Here is a 25,863-nt window from a genome sequence, read left to right as displayed (position 1 = left end):
ATGCTTGATGTGCTTGCTTGGAGAAGTTGAGATGACAAGAAGAGCCTTGAACAGAAGTTGTAGTTAGTCAGTTTTTTGTTTTCTTGCTTTGTTGGGTTTTGTTTGTTTTAATCAGTTCCTTAAGAAGTATCCTTCCTTTTACTGTCCTTCAAGTGTCTTCTAAAACCTTTCTGGAATTAAACCACAGAAAATAACTTCACTGTGGATGACTGGTATTCCAGTTTCTCGATTGTAGAAACTCTGTGATGAATTAAAAATGTGGATACAAGTAGTTGTTTGTCTGAGCTCTTAATTTTTAGACTAGCTGGTCTAAATTTAGTACTTCTAGAAGTGAGGAACTGATAGCACCAGCATCAAGGCATGATACAGACAAGCCATTCAGTAATTCCACGTGCTCTGCCAACACATTTGCTATTTTAATACTGATTGCAAATGAGATACAAATTCATCTTAGGCTTAGCCCTGCTGAAATGAGTAGTATTCACAAGAATGATTTTGACCTTGGTGGTTATCGGTTTTTTGCTTCAGTTTTATTATGTTGTAAAGCACCTGCAAGAATATAATTCAGTAACTTGGTGGTTTACAGTTTGATTTCTGTTACAACTGAGAACACAGTGAATGAGATGGGGGGAGTCTCCTTCAAGTGAGGAGACCTAAAATAAGACTCAACAAGATCATTAATAAAGGATACTAGAAGCCTTGACTCCAGAGTGTGATGGACACATCAACCCAGATGAATTGCTCATTGCCCTCCAATTCAGAAATTTGAACCTCAGTAAAATTGTATGGAAAAGCACAGCTGTAAACTCAAATTATCATTTGCAGCAGGCATTTGCCATGAGGGCTAAAGCAATATAAAATAGAAAAATACCACTTTCCCCTCAGTTAAGAGTGTGAGACGTTGCAATGTGCTGGCAGGAAAACAAATTGCATTTGCAGGAGAAATGAGGCATTCCCTCTGATGTGTGGGGCTTAGAGGACGGCCACAGAGAATTACGCAATTAGAAGACAGTTCCAGAAAAGATAAAATAGATAAAGTGCATAAGGATTTTCAGAAAGAAATACTGTTTTGTATTGGAAATGAAATACTGTGTAACTGAAAACAACTGTTGTAGGTCCTATTTGTTTAAAAATCGTCAGTATATCAAAGATAGCAAAGTCTATTTGCCCATGTTGCTATAGTGACAGATTAATGTCAGTGTGGCTAGCTGCCTCTGCCTAATCAGATAATCTAATATAGCTGGTTTTAATTATTCTCACGCTATGGGCATAACTACTTTTTTGTTTTAAAGTTTGGGGGTTTGCCACCATGGAATACAGGCAATTCAAAGATACAGGCAATGAAGCATTTCTGCTGAAGGAGAGAACCAGTTTTGTACTCCCCTTTTCTGTTGTTCTTGTTTTTATATCTGTACTTGAGGCATCAGTGAGTAATATTGAGCTCTTTTATCCTCTTGACAGAGAAAGAACTTCCTGATAGATTGTTGCTTCAGTGGGATTATTTGCTAACTTATTTTCTCGAATTTGCTTACATTCTCCCACAACATGGTGTTAGCCAGAGGATGACAAAAAAGCAAAGGCATTCCGTTTACAAAGAAGCCCATTTCAGATGCCACAGAGAGCACTGGACCAGTTGCTGGCAGTTTAAAGACTTTCCAGTTCTGCCAAGGATAGATTATGAATCTGATTTCTTTCTGGCAGGCCCTTGTACTCTCTCATAGCAAAACTCTTAACAAGTAGGAATATCAATCTCTAGAGACATCTCATGGTGTACAAACAGGTGTTCATCCTGAATTCCCTTCATTTCTCTTTATTATTTATTCCTTCTCTGTGAACAAATCTGTCTCAGAAGGGAAAAGCCTCACTATGGACTCTTTGTAGCTATCTTCTTAATACTTAACACTGCTGTATTTTCCCTGATGCTTGCAGAGTGAGCAGACAGATGTGGTAGTACTAGCAAGGATGTGGAATCTCCCTGTGCACACTTCAGAGACCTTTTCCCAGGGGGACTTCAGGGCAGACTTACCTTTCCTCCATTTATATTGGTTCATACAGAATCTAAAAGTTTTCTAATTCTCTTGCTTAAAAAAAAAAAGTTTTATAAAACCTAGGGATCAACCTGACACTATGAAGACTGAGGAAGGGGCATGCCAGCATGCTTGTCCAGGCCCACAGCATGAAGGATTTACAAGAAGGTATATGCTTCTTAAATACAAAAAGATCTGATCTACTTGCTGAAATATTCAGCAGTGGGACAAGGAGTAAAAGCTCTGATAAATTGTGAGAGAAGTTACTGAACGTGTGCTAGTTAAATCATCAAGAAGACAGCAACTCAGAATAGACCTTTGAACAAGTAGCATTCTATTTTTCTAATCAAAAACTTGGTGTATCCCCAAATCAAATCAACAATCTCACGTGTCCACTGAAGGAAGTCTGTAGGAAGTGGAGCATGGGAAATAATTAGGGGATGAAGAGAGATTGTTTCTTTTCTCTTGAATAATTCAAAAAGGTTAAGTATGGTTGATGGAAGTCTATACATTTTGGGGTTTGTTATCTTCATCCAAACCTGATGCTTGTTGCTCGAGCTATGGGTCTAGTAAGTGCAGTGCTTGAACCAAGCAATGGATGCTGTCTTTATTCTAGTTTCAAGTATTGTATTAATGAACTGTACTGGAAGAGTATTTGCTCAAGTACTGAAAATAATAAAAATAGCAAATAAGTACAAATAGCAAATACACCTTGATATTGAGGCATGTTCCTAGGAACAGGCTAATGTAATGCAATGTAAAATTCCTTTGCCTTTGCTCTGAAAGGCAGCTTGATTGCCATACAGAAAAAGGTGTATCTGCAGCCCACTTTAATTGTGCAGTGGTGTCTTTTTTTATCTACATAGCAAGATCATATGTGGAAGCTCTGTTAACCATGAATTAGAGAGGATGCAAAGTAAAGGCAGTAAAGACTGGGAGAATTCCAGAATAAAGGTTACTTGTACCTCTTAAATTTGGATGTGCTGAACAAGTAGCTGCAAAATAATTTATTTTGTTTTACTTCCAATATTAAAGGTGTAAAGTCTTACTGTACACTGTTGAAAATCTCTGTGAATACAGAATTACTGGCATTCTTGTGGGCTTTTTTTATAGTGCTTGTCATGGTAGTATCAGATTGTTGCATGTGTTAACTACGCATCTGTGAGATGAGTGCTGATTATCCCATTTACACAGGAAAACCACTTTTTGTTAGCGGTTTTGTCTACTTGAAACAACTTGGCTAATTTCTGTTGGAAAAAGAAATGTTTTTGCCAAAGTCTATCCCAACATGCCAACCTGGTATAGACAGCTGGCATAGAATTTTTTTATTCTGAGCTTGTTAAAGTGGTAAAACCAAAGCATGATGGAAATCGGATATTTTAAGCAGGACGTTAAAGCAGAATTGTGGATAAGCTACATACTAGCTCTGCTTACAGTAAGTGTGGTGCATCACATTAAGTATCATCTAGAAAGAAGTGATACTGGTGTTGTCTAATGAGTGCCTTAATCATGTTGCCCCCAAATCTGAGTAAACCTGAGAAAGGTGAGGAGATCCAACTGTTTGCTATGGATTGCCAGTTTCTCAGGAATACTGGTGGAGCTTCTTTGGGGCTCTTTTTTTCTTTCTTTTCTCCTCCCCACCAGGAAAACTGAGGGAAGGCTAGATGGGCAGCACAGTCAAGGCTGTTGCTATTGGTGAAATCATCACACTTTGCAATGTTACTACCTCTCTCCACTTCAAAAGTGGCTTTCAGTAAAACTCTTCTCCTTCACCTTTCCCCATTAACTAAAACTGTTGTTGTGTCTTGAGAGGATGCTGGATGCTTTCTTTCCTGCATAACTGTTCCCTAAAGGGAGTAGTGCAGCTCTGCTTTTCACCTCCCTACATTCAGCTCTCTGCCTGCTGATCAGGTGTGACTGACAGTGCATCTGGATGAAATGTTACTCTACATCACTGGCACAAGCAACTCTAGTTTCCTGGGAAACAAGTGCCTTCATTAGTGCTAAGACTGTATTGTAGGCAACAAACTATTCTTACCGTTAGTGAGTAAGCATCCCCTATTACATAAAAATAGAGCCCTGCAATTTGGGATAAATTATTACACAATGAAGTATTGAAATAATGGATAATCTGCAGTGTGAGAGCTTTTAAATTCTGGATGGGTGAAGTAGATGCAGGAAAAACGTATTTGTAAAGGAGGAGGGGAAAACCCCCCACCTCTGGAATACTTGTAAGTATGGGTCTGAGGGGTTTTAGGTATTGGCACTTTTGTTCTATTTCAAATGCTTGCAATAGCTTATGAATTCAAAGACATATGTATTTTTTTTCTATTTTCTGTTACAGATCTGGAGTCCTTACAAGCAGCCTGACTGCACAGGGGATCTGGATGGTAGAATTGAGGATGATTCGCGTTGCCTCTACACTCACGAAGAGTATATCAGTCTTGTGTTGAACAGTGGTAGTGGCTTGTCCCATGATTATGCCAACCAGTCAGTCCAGGAAGACCCACGGATGATGGCCTTTTTTGACTCCCTGGTGCGCCGGGAGATCGAGGGCTGGAGTTCTGACTCGGACAGTGACCTCAGTGAAAGCACAATCCTGCAGCTCCATGCAGGAGTAAGCGAACGCTCCGCTTACAGTGAGTCGGAGTCGTCTGCCTCTTTGCACCACTCCCCACCACATGTGGCTGAAGAGTCTGACGAAACTGCCTATAACTTAAGGGCCTTACGGTCAGCTGAATCCCCCTCAGCCAGGGAAGACGTGGCTTCCCGTCAGCAGAGGCTCTCTGCACTGAGAAAGTATCAGGATAAACGTCTCCTGGCCCTTTCCAATGAGTCTGACTCTGATGACAATACCTGTGAGGCAGAACTTGATACAGACCTTTTCCCACGACCACGGTCCCCAAGTCCTGAGGAGAATGAATCCAGCAGTTCCAGCAGCAGCAGCAGTACAGAAGATGAAGAGGAACTGAATGAACGACGCACATCTATGAGGCAACGCAATGCACTGAGGCGCCGACAGAAGGTGCAAAAGGAGGAAAGGACTAGCACTAACACGGAGAATGTGACCCCTTATATAGGTGAGGACATCTATGATTACCCTCAGATCAAAGTAGATGACCTTTCTTCTTCTCCAGCTTCTTCACCAGAAAGGAGTTCAGCCAACAAAGAAGTTCTCAAAGAAAGGACATCTCCTTGTTCAGACAGTGAATCAGTGGAAAGAAAGATATACAGAGCTTACAAATGGCTTCATTATTCTTACATATATTCAGCTAGTAAAGATGGTGAATCCTCCAAAGGAGATGGAGAGAATGACGAAGGGAAACCAGGAACTAGTGGAAGGCATAGTACAGCACACTCGCTAAATAAGGAAGATGCTAGGAACTTGAGTTCAGTAGTTCCTCAAGGTTCCCCATCTCTTTCTACTGAAAGTCACAACAAAGAAACTTTAAAAGAATGTGGCTTGATAGAAAATTCTAGTAATGGTCAAGCTCATGAATGTGACAATCAGTGGCGGATGGAGGGTCAAGAAAACACATCTGAAGACACTAGCAGTGGAGGTATAGAGCATTCTTTTGAGACTAAAAAGCTCAATGGGAAAGCTAACTTCAAAGGGCTAAATAGTTGTACTGAAGAACCTTGCATTCAGACTGCAGGACTCGTGGAACAGAAAAATAGTCAGAACTGTCAACCAACTTCAAGCCATCACTCACTGGTCCCTCCCTTCTCCACTGTTGCCATCTGTAGTATGTCGGGTCACTGCTCCAGAAACCAGACTGATGAGAGTGAGGAGAGGAGCCTTGACACTTCTTGTGTTAATCACAATAATGGCCACTTGCATCTCCGCCCTTCATGCTTCAACAATGGACAGAGTTTTGGAGAGCAGGAGACTCTGACCCAAGGACTACAGGTGCACTCAAATGCTGATAATGGCAACCTTGTACAGGTGGATGTGACCTTGCACAAAGACTACTGCCTGTCTGAAATGGGCTCCAACAGCTACCATGTGAGCACAAGAGAGGATACTGCTGACTTGCATCCTACAGGCAGTGAGAGCACTCAATCTCTTGGAGGACTGAAAAGACACAGAGTGGAGTTGGAAGATGCAGATTCAGAGAGTTCATCCTTAGAAAAGAAGCTAAAAACATGATAAATGCAAATGTCTGTCGTAGTGTGCACTCTCAAAAAAAAAAAAAAAAAAAAAAAAAAGAAAAAAAAAAAGGAAAAAGAAAGTATTAAAAGCACATAGAGCTTGGGTCTGAAACATTGCGTTTGATTCTCCATTCCATTCTTCAGTGGGTCTGTTTTAGATTGCCAATGGTTCATGCTGTATAAAAATCCAACTTACTCCTTAATGAGACTGAGTCTAGTGTACCCATACAAGGTTCTGTTTAAAGTAAATCCTTATTAAGACGGTTGAATGAATTATTCTTGTGTGAACATGTGTCGTTTGTTCAGCCAGCCAACCAGGATGACTGCTTTAAGTTTTAATTGTTCTTTTAAGAAGGAATTTTTCCATACTGACACTTACTACACATTACAGGCTGAAGAATGATCAAATTAGATCACACTGGTGGTAGCTTGGGGTGTGTTTCTTATTGAGGAAAATGGGAAAGAAACCTTTCTGGGCCCTTTATTCTGCTTCAGAAACTAAAGAAATGCAACCATTAGGGAGGATATTTTCAGAACTGACTGGTAGCTTTAGAGATGATTCTTCATAAACCACTTGCTTCTGATACAGTTCAGTGACATTATTTTTATGCCAACAGAAAAGCTATAGGAAATGAGCCTCTTTCCAGTCAACTTTAGACTGTTCCCATGGTGACATTCAATTTTCTGGGTTTTTTTTAAAGAAAGGAACTGAATAACACAGTGTCATCACTATACTAAAATGTGATTGTTTGGCAGGAGAGGAGGTATTATACTGTAGGCCTCACTCTAACCAATCTATTAAAAATCAGGCACTGAAACATGTCTTTCTGTGAGATTAACACATGGAGATTCATCATCATTATTAAGAAAATGGCTCTGAGTGTTGGGATGTATCTTGACTGTGCCTTCCCCTTCCCCCGTGTGCTTACTTTTGGGAGGCAGTAGGCCAAAGAGAAAATAGTGGAAGGATGAGCAATGTAACTGATGCATGTTAACAGCAACACTTAGTAAAGTCTGAAAACTGGTGTTTTAGCCCAAAGCTCAAAACAGGTTGGCATTGGAGATCAGAGTTGGTTTTCCGCCACTGTGCTGCAAATATTTAAAACTGCAGATGGGTAGATGGATTCAAGAGAGTTGTGTGTGTAAGGGATAGCTTCAGAGAAATGTCCCCATGTGTGAGGACACCCAGGACTCCAAGTCTGGGAACTGGAGCTTGAGCAAACTGCTGTGACCCGACATGCTGTTCAGATGGATGGAGTCTGTCCTTGCCTGGGCTCTGTTTTTAATGGAGTACTTAGTGACTCCTTTCAGTTCTGTCATACTGGAATTGGCAGAATTGTACTTGGTTCCCTAGCGACAAGGTAAGAGGGGAGTCAGTGTGTGAAGGGTAAAGAAACCACCTATAAAGGACATGAAAACCATGTGCTTGTGCTTTGTGGTGCTGACAACAGAAGGCTTATTTTGACCTCAGTAATTGTCACAGGCTTTCAAGTCCAGTACTAAGGAAGGGCTGGATTATTTTAAGGAACAGATTTTTGGTTTTGATATGACTTTAGCAGTGCACTGCTCTCAGAATAATTATTTCATATGCACAGCTGCCTGGTACCTGGGGAAAGAAGGAGGATGCCCTGTTAAAACATGGTGAGAGTAAAGGAACACTTCAGAAGGGATGCTGGGAGGGGAAGGTATGGGAGGGAGAGTGAAGAACATGAGCTGAAGAATTTTCTTCCAACTACTTGGAGTAAGATACGGTATGTAGTATTTAAAAAGCATGTAAAATGGCTCAAAGGGAGTGGGATGTTTTCAAATACAAGTGAAAGTGGCAATAAGAACAAGCTGATACATTGTTACTGAAAAAAATTGTTCTTTACTGATATTTTAGATCACTTGTAGTGTTTTCCTTTGTTGTAGATACAACTTATTGTAAATGCCGGGTTTTAGCCAAAATCCTGAGGTTGCTGAGTCAAAGTTTTATTATTATTTTATTTTTTGAAAGTTCTTTACATTACAAAACTTTCTCAGCTGTCACTTGTGCCCTCTGAAGAATGCCCAGCTTGGTGGTTAATGAGCATCTCCACTCTCCTTTGACATGGTCATCTTTTTTCCTGTGTTTTTTCAAAAGACTTCTGGTCTCACTTTCTGGTTCTTTTGTTTTCCAAAGCAGAATAAAAGCTTCCTGGTTTGGTGCTAATGCTCCTCTGCAGGCTCTGGGCATAAAGGTTTGCTGTGGTTTCCCGAAAGACAGATTCCCATGCTGTCTGCATGCTTGTTATTTGTAGTTTGTGTCAAGCAGGAGGAGGAAGGTAGGCTGTGATCTTAACCTCATGTTCACAGGAGATTTTAATGCACATAAGAACTGTAGCTTCTGAATCGGTGGGTTCACCTTCTCACGTAAATAAATGTTATCATCACTAGGCAGCTGCGTTATCTAGACAAGACCCCCAAAAAAGGCAAGCAAGCAGCAGCATGTCTGCTGAAGGTGGCCACCAACGAAAAGAACTGTTCTTTGTAGGTGGCTTTGCTTTGTCACTGATCCCGTGTCTCTGCCCTCTCCCCGCTGTGCTGGGTTGTGACCATGCTGTGTGCTGGCGGTTCTGGGGCTGCCCAGTCGGAGTGTTGCTGTATGCTTGTGACAGTCACTCCCCGTTTCTGGGGAGAGAGAGTAAGCTGTTTGGTGGCAAATCTTACAAGTTTATCTGAAGAGATGTCACCTTCTCTAATTGTGCCATGTACTTAGAAATGAAAAGGTTGTATAAATACTAAACTACCTTGTCAGCCACTGTTTATTTATCATGGAACTTGTTATGGCAGGAAATTTGCTAGGCCAGGTTGTACAGTTCATAGCCAGAAATTCTTATCAGTGGGAGAGAAAAACTCTTCACTATGTCTCTTCATAACACTTTGGACAGAGATAGATTGATCTTTAAGTAAATTCTTTTTGGTGTTCCTACACTCACAAGCTATGTATTTACTTATTTCAGCTTTCTCAGTTTAAAGCATTAATGTCAAATCACCCTGTTCGAGAGACAGTCCAAGCTGACTCTTCCTCTGAAGCAGGCAAGCGTGAGGATTTTCTGGGCTGGTCTGTTAACCACTTTCAGAAATGCAGGAGGATATGTGATCTATCTAATCAAAGTTCTGCTGTGGTTTTTCCAGCTCTCAAGTGATCCTCTTACCAAAGCTGGCAAGTCTTTTCCAAGGCCAGTGGCTCAATGGAGACCACGCTTTGCTGTTGAGGAGCAGCTCTCGTGGAGACAAAGCACATGCAGAAAGATACAGCTGCCGTGAAAAGGGAAGAGCACAGGGTTTTGACCATGGGCCTATCAGTTGATTGCAGTATGTCCTGAAATCCAGCCTGTCTCATGGGAAGGACAACTTATTTCAGAAACCATCTCCAAAAACTGCATTCAACTTTTTTTTTTTTTCTCTGAAGTTTCATAATAAAGTGATTGAAACCTAGGTGCTAATCTCTGTTTATAAGCCATGTGAGTTTTTAACTAGAAAATCCCTATTCCTCAAATACTTAAGATAAATGCAGTTAGGTCTTAAGAGATCTTGTATTTTCTTGCATTGTCACATCCTAGTGAACACACAGGTCTCTTGCTCACAGTGGCCATCAGAAGCTGATGTGTCTTGGGATGCTTTCATTTGCAGTTATTTATTTTGCTCTTTGTGCACAATATCAAGGCAGGATTTTTGTTATTACTTCATTGAGTAAAAATGCTCCATGTTAGTGAGTTTTCATCTTTTTTTACAGGCAGTACTGTTGAGAGAGATACCCTTTACACCTTTTGCTTGCTCTCATTTTCACCCACTCGAATTCTCTGAATGTCTTTGCCAGACCTTGGAAGCTCAGTGCTCTGCTGTAGGGTCCACAGAGTACTGAAGAGCAGTGCAAATAGCTGCAGCAACTGAATTACTATGTGCATATGCACATAGTTCTTCAGGAATTCTTTAATAAGTGAATTCTAGCACATACATAATTTATAAAACACATCAGTGCACTCTTGCAGCTGTGTCAGGGTGCACTAATTAGCCCAGCTACTGCTATACCAGTATGAACAAGAACTGTATTTCAAATGCCTGCTGAGAAAATGGCAATCCTTTAGTGGGGAAGAAACAAAAGAATGAAAACCCCAGCAAAAAGCCCCACTGGTTATGGCAGGTGCAAGGTTTCCCAAAGTTTTTTTCATTGGTTGTGCAGGTCGAAAGCAGTGAAATCTCAAAAGAGATGATGGTGTGTTGTGCTGGAAGTCGGCAATCTGGGGTTTTTTTGGGTTTGTGTTGGGTTGGTTTTTTTTGTGCTCTGCCTGATTCAAGTCAAGGACTTGAGCTTGGGTCTCCTACCTTTCACTTGAGTGTTTGAAGACATCCTAAGCATCAGCCTATTACATTATTCAGGAGTGGGCTTTGTTCTTCTTTTGTCTGAAATGCGAAGGGAAAAGGAAATGGCAGCAGTTCCACAAAGACTAGAGAAGGGCCTTGAGGCCCAGCTCTGTTTGTTTATAGTTTGCTGAGAAAATGCTAGAGGATTCTTTCTTCTTTCTCCACCTCATGTGATCTTTGGTCCAGAGAGCACAAAGGGGATGCTGACCCAGCCTTGTATGCATCCCATTTGTTTTGAACATGGAAGAATTGTCCTTTCCAAATTGGGCAGGGTGCGTATGATTTTTATTTCATGATTTTCCTGTAGACACAGATTACCAACCTCCTGAATGAGTTCCCAAGCTAGTGAGCTGTTTGTTCTGGGATATGGCTGACAGGCTCAGCTTTTCTGTCTCATGAATATTTTTCTGTTTGGTCTTAGTCTCTAGTATCAGCCAACACCTATGCAGTGCTGGAGCTGCTGCACAGATGTAGGTTGGCATTGTTGCTGCTTTTAGAGTTACCCCTTTGAAGCCACTGCTTGCACACTGACTGTTTGGAAGTAGGTGGTGTGAATGAGTAAAAACACTTTGTATGTTCCTATAAATAAGCAAAAACTGTCTGAATTTGAACTTTTGATGGGGGACCACATCCTTCACAGCCAGACTTTCATGATCAGATGCTACAGAGTTGCTCCTTTCTACGTAGAATCTACGCCTGGGACCACATCACTATGAGCCAGTGGTCTGTAGCATTTTACTTCACAAACCACGGCTGCTTATAGCAGCATTAACAGCTGAAACCACCAGCTCCTATGTACTTACAGGGTTTACATTCTGGTCTCCTCAAAATGGTCAAACCATATGCTCTTGGGGAAAATTTTGTGTCTAAGTGTCCTGCTTCCGGAACAAAGACTAAAAGAGTCAAGCTCTTCTTTTCTGAAACAAAACTTGCTTCAAGGAAATCCTGATGCAAGTTTTTAAAGCTCTTTGGCTTTAACTCAGCATTTAAGGTTGAATACTCATGAGATACATTCTGAACCCTTTAAAGTGTGGATATACGGCAGAAAGAGAAACAGCAGGAGCTTCAGAACTGAATTCTGTCAGGGAAGGGAAAACAAATTGAAATGTATTTAAAAGCAAGCAAACAAAAAAGCCTCAATACCCAAAATACCAATTAGGTTCTGTATAGAAGTTCATCCTCTGGTTCCAAACCTGGCTCCTAGAAGCCTCCTCCGCAGTCTGTTACCAGAAGCGACTCACTGGGCTTGAGCTGGGACAGCTGAAGGTCAGTGAGAAGCCACAGCTCACAGCACCCTGTGAACGGGCCGACCGCGGGTGCATGACCCAGTTGCTCCTTCGGTCTGCAGCCTGCAGGGAACGAAACAAAGGATTGTCAGCAGCAAGGTTGCCCCTGACTCTGACCAGCTGATTCTGCCTCTTTGTACAGTGCTTTGGTTTAGCTTCATATTACCTGAGACGTGCTAAAGAAAGTGCCCTAGAGGAAAGCACTTCAGGTTTAGTTTATGTTTGCCTTTGGACCTTGGAGGGAAGTTGTGGGGCTTCATGTCAGGGGGATCTTTATGTGGCCTGTTAAAATGAGGAAACTAATGCATCTGTTCAGGGGGAACAGAGAAATCCAAGGCAAGGGCCTCCTCTAACTTGCTCTTCTCCTTCCTGAGGTTTCTACGTCTCCTGGAAGAGCCTTGTATCTTTTTCTTCCCTCTAGGATCTAGAGAGATCCACAGTGTTGGGTGCCTAAGAAAGCAAAACCAAAACTGTCCCCAGTTCAGGATGTTGCAATACTCTGCTTCTGTGACATTTCCAGTATATTGCAGCCAGATCTGGCATTTCCTGGCTTGGATTATATCGTTGAATACAATTTTCTCCAAAGCATGAGAAAAGTCTACTTCCCACCTATTTAAGCTTTAGAGGGAGAGAAAGGAAAAATGATCTGAGCTTTAGCAGTCTTGGAGTGAAAGGAAGTATGTGCTTTGAGCTGGTTATAAGCCCTCTTTAAACTCTCGGTATTCCCAAGGTTTGCCTTTCACACACGCTGACTCTGTCATGCAATGCACTTACCTGCACGCAGGGACAACAACAGCAGCTGTCCTGTATTTCCTTTAATTCAGAATGAGAACTGAGGGTTGATTCAGCATGTCTGATGGGGCAGATCTCTAATCTTTCCATAAAGAAGATTTTTTATATATATATATATATATATATATATTTTTAGCTCATGTTTCTGATGATGTGGAAGACTGATTTTTAAGCTGGGAAAGTCAGTAGCAAAGTTTTGAATTCCTAAATGGCTGGCTGACTAGGGTAATCTATCTGAGGAACACTGGAAGCAATTTACAGCCTTAGATGGAGATTTTTATTTACTTACACATACTTTTAAAGCTACAACTTTTGCAGTTTGTCACCCAACACGAGGGCTCTTCACCTTTCATCTCCTGTATTTGGCCAGGAAGGGTGTACCTTCTCATTCCCTCCACTAATGATGCAGTTGCAGAAGATACAGATCTTTTGTGGCCCAACTTTTCAGCAGTTAATGAACATGTTGGGACAGTAGATCACCTTGCTAGAGACACACAAACTGCAGCAAACAGCAGGAGCAATGGCTCATTAATCACATCGCTATGCTATTAAGTTGAAAATCTGCACAAACAGACTGAAACCTTCCAATGAGTGACACATCTTGAGGTCTTCTGCTGCTGGGCCTGAAATGCCTCTGATGTTTCTACAGTTTTATGCTGTAGTTTCCAAAGTCCGTGTTTGTTTCCAGCCCAAGGGCAAGTCTACTTCAGTCTTACTCTTGCCAGATGAAAATTATTATAGAACTTAAAGTCAGTATATTGCTTAGCTGATTACATTTGTGAAGCTTAAACCAAATGAAATCCTCAGCTGATCATACTATACAACAATTATACTGTCTAAAAGGAAGGATTTAATCAGTATAGAGCTGGAAAAAATACCCAAAACATTTAAAACAGCAAACTCCAAGTAAAAAGGAGGCTGGTGGTTTCATGAGCAGCTGAGATCTGCTAGCATGGAACTGCTGCAGAGGGGAAACCTCCAGGATGGAAGCAGGCAGTGTGTGCTGCCGGGCTTCCCGTGGGAACCAGTTCAACTTCCAAAGCTGGTGGAAAGGTGATGGGTTTCTCCTGGGTTAGCATGCTTGTTCACCCACAAGGAAAACCCCAGAAGGAGGAGCAGGAGTGTTTGGTGGGAGCCAGGCTGAGAGGGGGGTGTTCTGCCTCCTGTCATCAGTGGGAAGGGGAGAGACTCTTCCACAGATGTGTTGCCCTATGGAGGAGTGATTCACTGGGGAGGGGAGTCACTGGGACTCCCCTCCCTCACTGGTACCACTTGGTAAGCACCCTTGCTTTTGGTTTCAGGATGGGAAAACCCCATTTCAGTGCTGCCGGTAGCAGCATGTAATGCAGCTGCCAGGGTAGCTGTGGCTTCTTTTCCTCCAGCCCTGACTTAAAATGGTTTTAGGACTTTTCCCTAGAAAGTCCAAAAGCCACACCAAGAGAGCTGGGGAGTGGTGGTTTGCAAATGAGCTTGGGTTCAGGGGCAGTAAATGCAGTAATAAAATACATATTTATAATTAGCAAACAGTGAAAAGGGGAAGTTCACCGCAATAAATACGAATTAGAAATGAGGAAATATGGGCAAGTAATGATGGAAACAAAGATCCTAAGGGGAAAAAAATTGAATAAAGGACAGGAAAGTGTGTTCAGTTAAATCCAGATCAGAAGGAACCTGTTGTTTGTCCAGGATTGGCTGAAGATGCAGTTTGCCTGCAGTAACATAGGGTGGGCAGCAGTGTGCAGCGGGTATTTGGGACCCCAGGGTGAGATGCCCCTGGCACAGGAAGCCAGTAAGCAGTTCCTGTTCTTGCTGAGTTTCTTCAAACCACCAGGAGCAGATAATTTGCGCTTGGGAGTTTTCAGCTAACCACACAGAGATCTCTGAACTGCTAATATAGTGGAGGGTTTTATTAATAAGCTTTGGAGCTCTGGGGGACTGGGAAGCAGCCGTGGAAACGGAATGACCTAATTCCAGTCCTGTTGGCTCACTTTCAGCACTGCTAGAAAGATGGAAGGCTTGATATGGGACAAGAACTAAAAAAAGAAGAAAGAAAATATCATCGTGGCTAATTAATAGTGCAAACTGATAGGGAATGGCATAGAAAACGAACTGTGAGCTAAGCAGATTTTATGAGATTTCAAGTTCAGCTGATAAATGCAGAAGTTGCAATAATGCTTGGGCTTCTGGAGAGGTGTTTTTGGTGTTGAAAGGACTCAGCATTATCTATTAAACCAGAGCAATGTGCGTTCAGAACTGACCAACATTAACCCCAAGCAGGGAATTATTAGAGACACTTTTAGTGAACAACAGAGCCTGAAATGGGTACTGATATATCTATTAATATCTTTATTAGTAGTTGAGCAATGCACGTAAGCGTGACTATGTCCTTTGCAGCCTGTATTACAAGGAAGAAAGGTATGCAGTGAGAAGGACTGGGCTCTGTAGCCTGTCGTGCTGAACAGCCCATGTCACCTGTGGCACCCCAGATCATCTTGGCACCCATGAGTCCATACGAGATCTGAGCAGAAGACGTGGATGTTCCTATATACCACTTAGACACAGCCCAAGAGCATCACCTGAGAAAGCAGCACTGGGGCGGTGAACCAATGCTGAACACCCAGAGGTGCCGTCATCAGCCGGGCTCAGCCTTGCAAAGGTTTGCTCTCATTAGTCCTGACCCTCCAGTGACAGCCATCACCACACGTAGATCCCATGATATCTCACAGGGCTGCTGGGGTGGCTCCTCTGGCCATTGCCCTCCTGCCCAGGCTGGGTGTGAGGGCAAGGTGGAGGAATGGACCACGCTTGAGGCATTGTGCCAGAGGTTGTGTCCTGGCTGAGGCTCCCCAGGACCCTGCCTCATTTGAGGGAACTGAATGCAGCACAGGCTTCAGCCCTTCAGAGAGTAGGGAAAAGTGGAAAAAATGTTTTACATATTCAATTGACTCGGGTTGTTTTCATTTACCTGTATATGTTTACATGTAGCTATATGTTTATGCACACACATGCCCCTCTCTTCAAGCATGCTTGCTGTGGCAGAGGCGGTTAAACCCCAAAGCTGCTGCCCAGAGCAGAGAGACAAGAGCAGAGCCATCCTCGCGTGCTAAACTGAAGCGTATGGAAAAGCTTTACTACTGTGCTTACACGCTATCTCACAGGGTGCAGGAACCCCTATCTGTTACATCCCAGACATGATATAAGGATCTGGTATTCGGAAGGCTTGGCCTGTCAAAGACTAAATAGCTGATTTGTACAATGCCGTAGTGACTCTTGAGGCAGCACAAATGGGAGCAGCCTCTTGGTGTGTTGGGCATGACTGATGAAGGGAAAACAGGGCTGATGCTGGCAAAGGACAGCACCTTTAACACTGAAGAACCTGGATATTGCTTGTTTACCAGGGACCAAATAAGTGCTCATTTAGGCCAAACCTGGGCCTATTTCTTGAGAAAAAGAATAGCTGCTAGATAAATCCCAAGGCTTTTTCTCTTTGTGCTCACCTACTGCTTGTGCCAGCTTCTTAACGGGCTTCTGCAAGAGGAAAGGTGTGAGTCCTGAGATGGCCCTGGCTGCTGGGAGCTGCTTATGGAAACACTATGCTTCACTTCACCACATCTTCTGACTTTTAGGGGAAAAGCATGTCCAGCCCATCATGCCAATAGGCCATAGGGATCTTCTTTCCTTAGCAAAGCGGTGCGGGGACATGCAGGCAGCACAGGGCTGGGGATGAGCTAGTGGAGTAAGCACAGACATCAACCATGGATCTCATGTCGTGGTTAGAATAAGCATGGGAAGGGGAAACGTAGACCTGAGGGACTTGGGTGTGGGAAGGAAAAGGCCAGAAAAGTAGGAACTTGTATGGTTGAGGGGTGTAAAACAGGCAACTCGATGTTACTTTTTCCTAACATCTTCTAGGATAATTAAATGTAACCAGACTCCAAGCAGTTTCAATGATTTGTGCATTTAATTGCCGTGCCGTTGATCACCTTGGCTGCTGCAGCACAAGTCAAACCTGGGGGTTTCTCACAAAGAGAAAACTTTGCTTGCAGCGCTGTGGCTGGGTGGCTTCACGATGCTGACTCTTCTGTGGCTGTACCATGGAGATGTTAGTAGTACAGACATTTGTCCCTGTAAATCTTGTATTAAACAGCCTAGTTTCCTGCTGGAAGTTAATGGTGCAATGCATAATGCTCTGCAGAGATGAACCTGCACCTGCCTGATGTACTGGAAAGGCAAGCAGAGAGAGGAATTCCTGAAAAAGCATTTCAAGTGTCATTTCAGGTAACAAGGCTGCGTGCATCTATCAGAAGCTACATTAAGCCCACACATACCATTCCTAAGGTACTGTAGCTGGCTGGTTTAGTTGCCTGCTTTTTAGATTAATGTGAAAGCCATATTTGCTCTGCGTACAAAGACAAAAGCCCTTTTCGGCCCATTTTTTTACTAAGGCAGGTTGTGATTCTTCTCTATTGTGGTTTCATTCCACTGTTCCCCCACCCCGTGTGCTGCTCAGCCCATGCTCTGCCAAGTGGGCAGCTGGAGCACCCTGCCAGAGGGCAACAGGAGTTTTTGCCCAGTGCCATTGCCCGGCAAGGCGAAGAGACCGATAATAGTGCAAATTTGATCATAACATCATAGAATCCTGTCGCTGAGGGGCCACTTGGAGCACTGCACTGAGACCATGCCATTTCTTGTTAGTCTAATCTTTAATTGATGTTTTCAGATCTATGAACACGGACAGATCTCTGGAGAATAATCCATGGGAGTGTCCGGTTCTATATTGTGACAGACCAAGGAAGGATGAGAGATACAGATATGTTGACTGTAGAATCTGTTCTGTGTTAATACTTCCACGGTAGCATTCAGACTCTTTAAGAAATAGTAAACTAATTGACTAAACAGTTGTGGTGATGTTCACTAAGTTTATTATGCACTTTGTTATTGGTTCATCTCTGAACAGTAGCAGCTTCAGATTTTTCTCCAAAAACTTGGATTTTGTTTAAGGTGGTACTTGATTTAAATTTCCTTCTCATGAAAAGTATGATGGGGAAGCTGATTTAATCAGTCAGAGAATTCACCATTGTATAAACAGAGGAAGAGGCTGAATTAGCATTAGTGAGACATCTATGAATGTTTCTGGAGAAATTTTATTACTTTACCTTAAAGAGCTGACTCTGGGGCTTGGCTTTTTCTCTTTTGTTCTGTAACATTTCCTGGTGGAGCGCTTCATGATGAATAATATCTCAGTTGTTCTTCTTGTCTTAAATAAATCTAATTATTTTTTTTTTTTCATGCAGGAAATGGAATCAAATTATAGGTACCACTCATTTATCCTTTTGTAACTCATGTAATATTAACAGGACAACGTCCTGCTGGTGAAGAAAGCAACATGCTTGGCCCTGGGCAGTCAGTAGAAGATGATGGAAGTATCTGATCAAATTACTCAGCCTCCCAAAGAAATAATTTTTGGATGATGATGATAATTACCTGCTTCTTGCCTTGTTCTGTCCAGGTTGCTCCTCACCATGGAAGATCACCATGGCGGAGGAGTGATGCTGGATGGGGGGATATGGCTGTGCTGAGCAGGAGGATGCCACTGAGGCAGTGGGCTGGGATAACCCGTCAAAGTAAGTACTTGGTAATCTCATACGTATCTTGGATTCTTCTATAGGGCTTAAAGCATGTCATCACATACATCTTGAATTATATATGAATAGCTGACTGGACATAGCATATCTCTGTAACCACAGTGTTATCCATCTGCCTAAAAGCTGTCAGCTCTGCCAGATGGGAAATGTCTGCTCCCACACAGCCCATCTGTGGTCTGTGTCTTCCTTCTGTGTCAGAGATTCCAGCTGCTGCCAAACTGGGGTGGCCTCCATCCCAGCAGGGGAGCTGGCCCTGCTGTAGGAGGAGGAAAAACCCAAGTATGAGCATCCCATGGGGGAGAAAGGGCTCCCGTCCTCCCTCCTGCCCTGGCCAGCCTCCCTCTGTGTTTAGTAACATGCTTGCCCTGGGTGCAGGCAGCACCCCCAGAGCAGCAGGGAGCTGTGGCATGGTGGGTCTTGGATCACTGCGGTCACAGGTAGCTGGGGAGGATGACTCCTGGCTCCCCCCATCTCTGGGACTTGCAAGGGGCAGCTGCTTGTGCCTTTATGCAGCTCCGGTAGTTAAAGTGGAGAGAGATGCGGACCGCCAGCATGGTGGATCAGTAGCAGGAGGGGTGTACCAACACCAGCCCGTGCGCAACGCTGGATGAGCAGTGACGGTCCTCTCCTTCCCTTGGGCAGGCAGGACAGAGGCTCCTGCCCCCAACACGTGCGCTGGCATTCATGCAGGTGCTGTCCTGTGTGGAGGGAGCCCCTTTCAGCCCAGGCACTTTGCAGCCTGCATGCCACAGTGCCGTCCACCACGGCCAACTGGGAGGTAAAGGGCTCTGCTCTCAGGTTGGAGCACACAGTCTCTCTTGGGAAATAAAACATCACTGGTCAAGTGTTGAGCCTGGGGACCTTAAAAGTGGGTTTGTGGTGAAGCAAGGCAAGGATGGCCCTCGTCTCATGGAGATGGACTCTGGGCAACAAATGTGGGCACAGTCCAAGCCCCTCTCCTCACCTGCCTGCTGTGGACACAGTTAAAAAACACTGAACAGAGATCCCCTCTCCCTTTATTCCTTGTGAAAAGCTGCTAGCAGGTCCATAAAGTATATGTGCAGGACAAGGGCTGCCCAAACTACCTGCAAGGCTGGTGTCCTCAGCCATGCAGACTGACCCCAGCTCCATGCAGGGTCGGGCAGAGCAGGGTGCCAGCAGACAGGCTCAGCACCCCCTTCCCGAGCCAGGGGCTTTTCTTTCCTACTCCCTAGCCCTGGGGAACTGGCCCAGTCTGACCCCAGGTCTCTGTTTATTTCAAGTTTTATAGCTTTAGAAAGATTCCTATCTGATGATCTAGACCTGCTTACACCCTGTGTAGTAACATTCCACCAGCACTAAACAATATTTCAGAGACTAAACTTGCTGTCTGAGTTTAGAAGCTCTTCACCGTTATGGGAGAAGATCTCTTAAAACCTCTCTCAAATACTTGTCTTTTGAATCATGTCCAGAAAATTACATGATGTGGACTTTTTGACTAGATGAGTGTGAAAGCCACTGCCTGTTTCCCTGGCCCTCTTCTCTACATGGGACTAAACCCTCTACCCATGTCCCTGGAAGCCCTGGAAAGGCTGAATGATGGTGGTAGTGACAAGGTTTTGAGGTTTTGTGAGTTATAGACCTGCAAGGAAACCAGTTAAAGGTAGCTCTACAGATCTGCTAAGAAAAGGGAGGGAATGTGTCTTTCTGGAGCCAGCTCCTGTGGTTGTTCCCATCTGTGACTGGTTATGCGGGTGCTTTGGTGTCACACCTCAGCCTCTGCTGGACAAATGTCTACAGTGCTGGGTTAAGAAGGATCTTGCCTTCAACAAGAGAGGAAAGAATGAAAAGTCTGGGAGTGGTAACCTTGGCAAGAAGATTGAACACAGTGTAATTCACGGTAGCTTGAGCTTCAGTGTTATGAGATTCTGGAAACCAAACAAAAGGCCAAGACTGACTCAAGGTACGTGACAGTCTCATGTCTGTCTGACCACATGGTTCTCCACTTCCCTCTGAACCGCCTCACTGGGGCCGCTGCCAGACGAGGTAGACCTCAGGCTTCAATCAGCATGGCAATTCCCTTGTCTCTTCTGCTAATTGTTTTCCACAACTCTCCTACCTCCCTGGCTGTCAGCCTTATCAAAGAGGACAGGCTGGATAGGCTGAAGTGGCAGAGCACCCGCTCCCCAGCTGCTGGTCCTCCCCCACCTCTGCTGTCGTGGCTCCTCGGTGAGCTGGTGTGAAGGAAGTTTGAACTTGGGCAGTTCCCTAGCTAAGAGGAAAATGTCTTTCTCTACCACCAGCTCTGACATCTCTTGTCAGGAGCAATTTAAAGTTCCCAAGATCACAACAAACCCACTTCCCCAAACCTGAACTGCAGCCCTGTTTCACATGATCTGATGCAGGGGTGAGTCCCAGGGGATGGGCCTGGGGCAGCGTGTGCCCCGTGAGGTGGGTGCACGGCCACTGCTCCCACAGCCCCCCTGCAGGAGGGCAGGCAGCCATGTCCCTCCGCGCTGCCCGTGCCCTGGCTGTGGGCGAGCTGCCAGCTGGTTCCTCAGTCTCCCTCTCTGGAAAGGGAGCGAGGAAACCACAGAGGCTTTCTGTGACCTGCGCCTGAAAGCTTTTTCCCTATCTGACGTTGCATTCTAATAGGATTTGGCTGGTCGGTACCAGCTAGTGTGCATGGGGTGAGAGCATTTTAAAATGGGTGTTGAAAACTCTTTTGTGGAGAATTTCCAGCCTGCTTATTGCTCCAGGTGGGAGAAGCCTGGAAGAAAGCCACATACATGCAACAGTCTAGACATGTTTGATTTCTTTTTGGAATTAAAGAACAGAAGTCCCATAATAACCTTTTTTTTTTTTTTTCAGCATTCATACAAGTAGCCAATATAAACAATTCTCTCATTGCCCTGAAATTTGGAGTCGCTCACAGGATGAAGCAGTGACCTACTGAACCTCTGGGAAGAGTAATATTAGCCTCCGTCTGGTCTGCTGCCTTCTTGGCTTGGGTCTGGCGACCGCAGCCCAGCTGCCCCGAGGAGCAGCATGGGCACTTGGGTGTGGTGTGTCTCCAGCGTGCTTGTGGGGCTGCTGGTCCCATAAAAGGAGAAGAGATGTACATACAATGAGATTGCTGAAGTTGAGGACACCCCCGCTGCATTTAGGCACCTAACAAACTGGCCACTTCTCAGATGCCGCAGGTTCCCCAGCTCTGCTTCAATCTACATGGAGGAATAATCTACCAAGGACTAATCCTGGGATCGGTGACTGGCATTACATCCCATGAAAGCGTTGACCACAGAGAACATTTTTCCATCACACCCAAGAGCTGTTGCTCAAGATGGATTTTAAAGTGCCTACAGACACATGTTCATGATAGCAAGCCTCCAGGCTGACTCGCAGGCAGATGACTGCTACTTAGACCAAGGTCACTACTGAGGTCGCCAGCACCCTCGCTGCAGACTGTTTTTCATGCAGAAGTGATAGATTTTCTTATCACAAAATGAAATATTAGGATAAGCATCAAGGAGGCCAGATAAGTAATACACTCGCTCTCGAGTGAGGATCAGGGCTGCTGGTTTCTTGCACATTGGTGGTGCTGCTCCCTCAGGCTTCCCTAAGCCTTCTTGCCACCATGTTGTTGCCTGGATTAGTGCTGCTGTTACTTCTTCAGCTTTTATTTATACAATTGGATTTTTCTTTTCCGGGTTTTCTATGCCTTGAACTTTGGTTCTCCCTGCACCCTCAACCATGGTTGCAATTGCATTGAAGAGACACAACAGAGGAAAACACAGAGCAGCTGCCCATATATCCTGCTTGGCTTCAAGTGCAGTGGAGATGACACCTGACAGGTTGAACTCCTGAGCATGGAAATGGCTCAAAAAAGGCCAAAAACATATTGAGCAAAAAGATCTACTTAGGAATCAGTCTCCCTGACAGCACAGGGAATGCCAATGGGTTTACGTATGCTGTATAAACCGCTCTGTGCAATTAGAAGACTTATTTTTGATGAGCAATTACAATAGCTAAGAATGGGGTGTCCGTATCTTCCCTATAGTGGTAGGATGAGTGTGGGGGATGTAACTCCTAAATGGGGTGAAGGGATTGTTGCCTTTCAGCTAAACTCTTGTCCTTGCCTCTTAGGACTTCTAGATAAAGAATAGGCCTTTGGATCTAATCAGGGCTTAGAGAAGCAGCCAGGCTGATAATGTTTCAAGGCTTTCAAGGCCTTTGGATTAATTTTGGTCTAATCCCTGTATAGTTGATTTTCCAAAGCCCTTTTGCAGGCTCTGTTCTTCCTCGCGTCCCACCTCAGGCGCATGCGGTGCTGGTGGGTAACCTTGCAGAGGTGCTGCATCCACCACAAGCGCCTGGGTTGATCAACTGCCTTGTGCTCTTTGGGCTCAGCAAGGCAACTTGGGGTCCCCTGGCCCTAAGGTGCAACCCCAAAACAAGCAGTTACTGCTGTTATCATGGCTGAAAATTCCTTGAGTATCTCTCACTGAACTTCATTTCCTGCCTTGCTCTGGCAAAGCTCCCTGTTTCCATGGCGACAATTTATTCCTTTAAATAGTTCACATTCAAGAACAATATCATGGGTCCTTCTCTGTTGTTGGTTTAATTAAAAATAACCAACTCTTCTCCTGGCGTCAGTCTTGGCTGAAGCAGTTGGAGTTGGACACTAGCCTCCAGCCTCTCTGATCCACCCTCACTCCCACCCAGAGATGACCCTCCTGCCTCCCCAGCGCTTGGTGCAACCCCCAAGGTCTGTCCTTGGCCCTTCCTGACCTGCCCTACTTAGAAAGCTCACACAGGCAGATCTGGAAGGAAAACGCAGAGAGGAGGAAAGGAGGGACCGGCTGAGCTCTCTCAGCACTACGCAGCCCGACGTCCATCCAGCAGTGGAAGAGGAGCCCAACGCCCTCCGCGGCTCTGCCCTTGAGCTTTCCTTGGCGTGAGCAGGGAGGCTTGTGAGAAATAGGAAGCCTTGTGAGAGCAGAATGGCCCACGATGAAATGGTCTATAGTGCATCACTCATCGTTGCAGTCTGGATGTTCAAATAAGCTGTCAAGAAGGGAGCCTTTCCCCTCCTCCTCAGTCCTTGGTTTCTGAACCAGATTTTTTTTCTATGAGTGGAACAAGGACTTCTAACCTGAAAACTGAAAAAAAAGAAAAGAAAAAAGAAAGAGAATTAAAAGTCTGAACTTATTTGGTATATTCTGAAGTGACCATTTTATTGCACTAGATGTGGACAGGCATACAATAGGGACAGTTTGGTGTTTCTTGGGACACTTACTTCTTGCTTTGCATAAAGATGGAGACAGAGCATCTGGTTTCTCTGTTTCATGTTAAATGCCAATGCTTATTTTGTTAATACATTTACTTCTGATTTTCTTCACACATAGTAAAAAAGGAACACTTTGGGGTTCTTCTCAATAGAAGCACATTAGCATGATTGTTTTTCAGGCACCAGTAGCAGACATGTGCTCAAGCCTGGAGCTCAACCATCAGCTAGGAGAGCTGACTCTGGGGAAAGTGAATTCCCATCTATGAAAAAAATTCCCAATTCACTGCAGAAATTTTCTGACTTGTTGCATTAACTGCAGCCAGCACTGGCTTAGGCTGGGAATGGGACAAAAATCTATCTACAAAAAATATATAGTACAAAAAAGTGTATAATATAGCCTTCCAAATGCTTTTTACTCAGGCACAAAAAACAGCTTCCCAGAAACTCCAGGTTGCCAGCTAATCCAGAAGAGCAAGTACCAGATATATTTCCTTCTGCAATACTCAGACTGTGAAATCTTTTAAAGCAGTTGCAGCACCTTTCCAATGAGCAGTGAAACTCGTCCTTATAAGGTGGGAAAGCTCCATGTTCTGCTGTTAGAAGACTGGAATGTGAGCACGGCAAGGATTGCTTCACATGAGCTCCTTATCTGAGAGATTGGTGATAAAACTGAAGAAGTTAATGTGACACAGGAAGAATTTCTCCCTTATCTAAAGGAAGCCGGAGATGTGCAAGTCAGAGGTACTACACGCAGGATGAGTTAGGAAGAAATGATGTAAAGGGGCCAGACAGTTTGGAAATCTGCCTGCTTGCTTGAGTGTGTCCTATTTTGTGCTTCGGAGGATTGTAGTGACATCAATACAACATCAATTTTAGAAACACTTGACTGGAAGATTGAATCTGTCACCTGTAGGGCAAAACAACAAAGTCCAAAGTCCTTAGGGCCCTCAAAATATTTCAGCCCTATTTTTGACCTCTCTGTGAATTGGGAGAAAGCGAAGAAGGATTTTAACGTAAGCCTTTCAATCTATTGGTTATTTGTCATTTCCCTCAGGCAATTTTTCCTTAAAGTAGCAGCTTCTGTGTCTCTTAAAATACAGTGGGGGAAGACGCTTTGCTATCAAAATGGTTCATTTGCCTCTTACCAGACACCCACAAAGTTTGCCAGAAGAGTTTTTTCAATCATTTAAACCTTTGTTTTAAGATGGCTTGTTTTCTTTACAAGCAAAGAGGAAAGTGCTACTTCTTGCTATAGAATATAGGCATGCCAAGTGTTAAATTCCAGCTATTTCCTCTGTACCCTTTTCAAAGCCTGGCTAGAATGTCTTTGCACAGTTGCAAGAAGCCTGTGTGGTCCTCAGCTTCTTCCAACACGTCACTTTACAGTGTCTCTCTGCATGCCCTCTGCTTAATCTTCCTATCAAAACCTTTCTGCTTACATCCTTTGTGCCCCTGCTTCTGCATATTTCCCATTTAACTCTTCACTGTGGGGTGGGGCAAGGGTGGTGGGCAGCCCCATCTGTCACCAGCCCCTTTCCCTGCCAATCCACCAGCAGGACACATGGCCACCAGTCTTGCACCAGCGGGAGGTGTCGTCCACCTTTTGGGCATTCAGGGGAGAGACCCGGGTGTTATTTATGACACTGAGGGCAAGAAACTTCCTTTTGAAGAGAACAGATGTTTTCTGCATAATTGTAAGTTTCCACGCAGGAGACAGGACATGATTCCTAAAACCAGACAGACGCAAACACTGCTGTTCCCCACTGGGAGCACATTAAATGATGGCCCCAATATGTCCTTTCTCCTCCCTTTCTCTGGCTCTTTACAGCCTCTCCCCCACATACTTCCTTTCACCTGGTCTCAGTACTTGGCCAAAATGCTGCTTAGCCCACCCAGCACTGCATGATGGAGACCCAGACTTCACACCTTCCCTTCCCCGCTCCATGGACTCCAGCAGAGCAGTTACGAGGCACCGGACTTCTGGTGAAACCAGAGGGCTGCGAGGGAAGGACCACAGCTCACCTGGTGCCTGGGCAGCACAGACCCAGCACTCTCTCTGGCCAGGAGATCTTCAAGACAAAACCCAGGTACCACAAGAAGAAGTCACCAGCAGTATTTAGTTGTGGTGCTGTGAGGCCATGCTATGGCAGATACTGTCTTTCAGACATGGTTTTTTATCAAAAGACCTTGTCCTTCATAAGTAGCTCAGAGCATGTTTTTGAAAGAATAGCCCAGGGTTATTTTTATCAAACACAATGTGACCACTAGAAGTAGCATAATGGGGCTCAGCATGACTTGCTTTTTTC

The 25,863-nt window shown here is 44.2% G+C and overlaps 1 protein-coding gene across 1 annotated transcript in view; it reads left to right on the top strand.

The window, feature by feature from the left end:
- The window catches only part of DCAF5 (DDB1 and CUL4 associated factor 5), a 61,345-nt gene extending 54,893 nt beyond the window's left edge, over nucleotides 1-6,452 (top strand). The window contains exon 8 of the mRNA XM_026849954.1: nucleotides 4,372-6,452. Coding sequence (XP_026705755.1) covers nucleotides 4,372-6,177 — 1,806 coding nt within the window. The 3' untranslated portion in view covers nucleotides 6,178-6,452. The remainder of the gene's footprint in view (nucleotides 1-4,371) is intronic.
- The last annotated feature ends 19,411 nt before the right edge of the window (nucleotides 6,453-25,863 follow it).

This window comes from Athene cunicularia, assembly GCF_003259725.1.
Source record: "Athene cunicularia isolate RWA chromosome 5 unlocalized genomic scaffold, athCun1 chr5_part1, whole genome shotgun sequence".
NCBI lineage: Eukaryota > Metazoa > Chordata > Aves > Strigiformes > Strigidae > Athene > Athene cunicularia.
The sequence above is the reverse complement of the archived record's forward strand: the minus strand, read 5'-3'. Positions and strand labels throughout refer to the sequence as shown.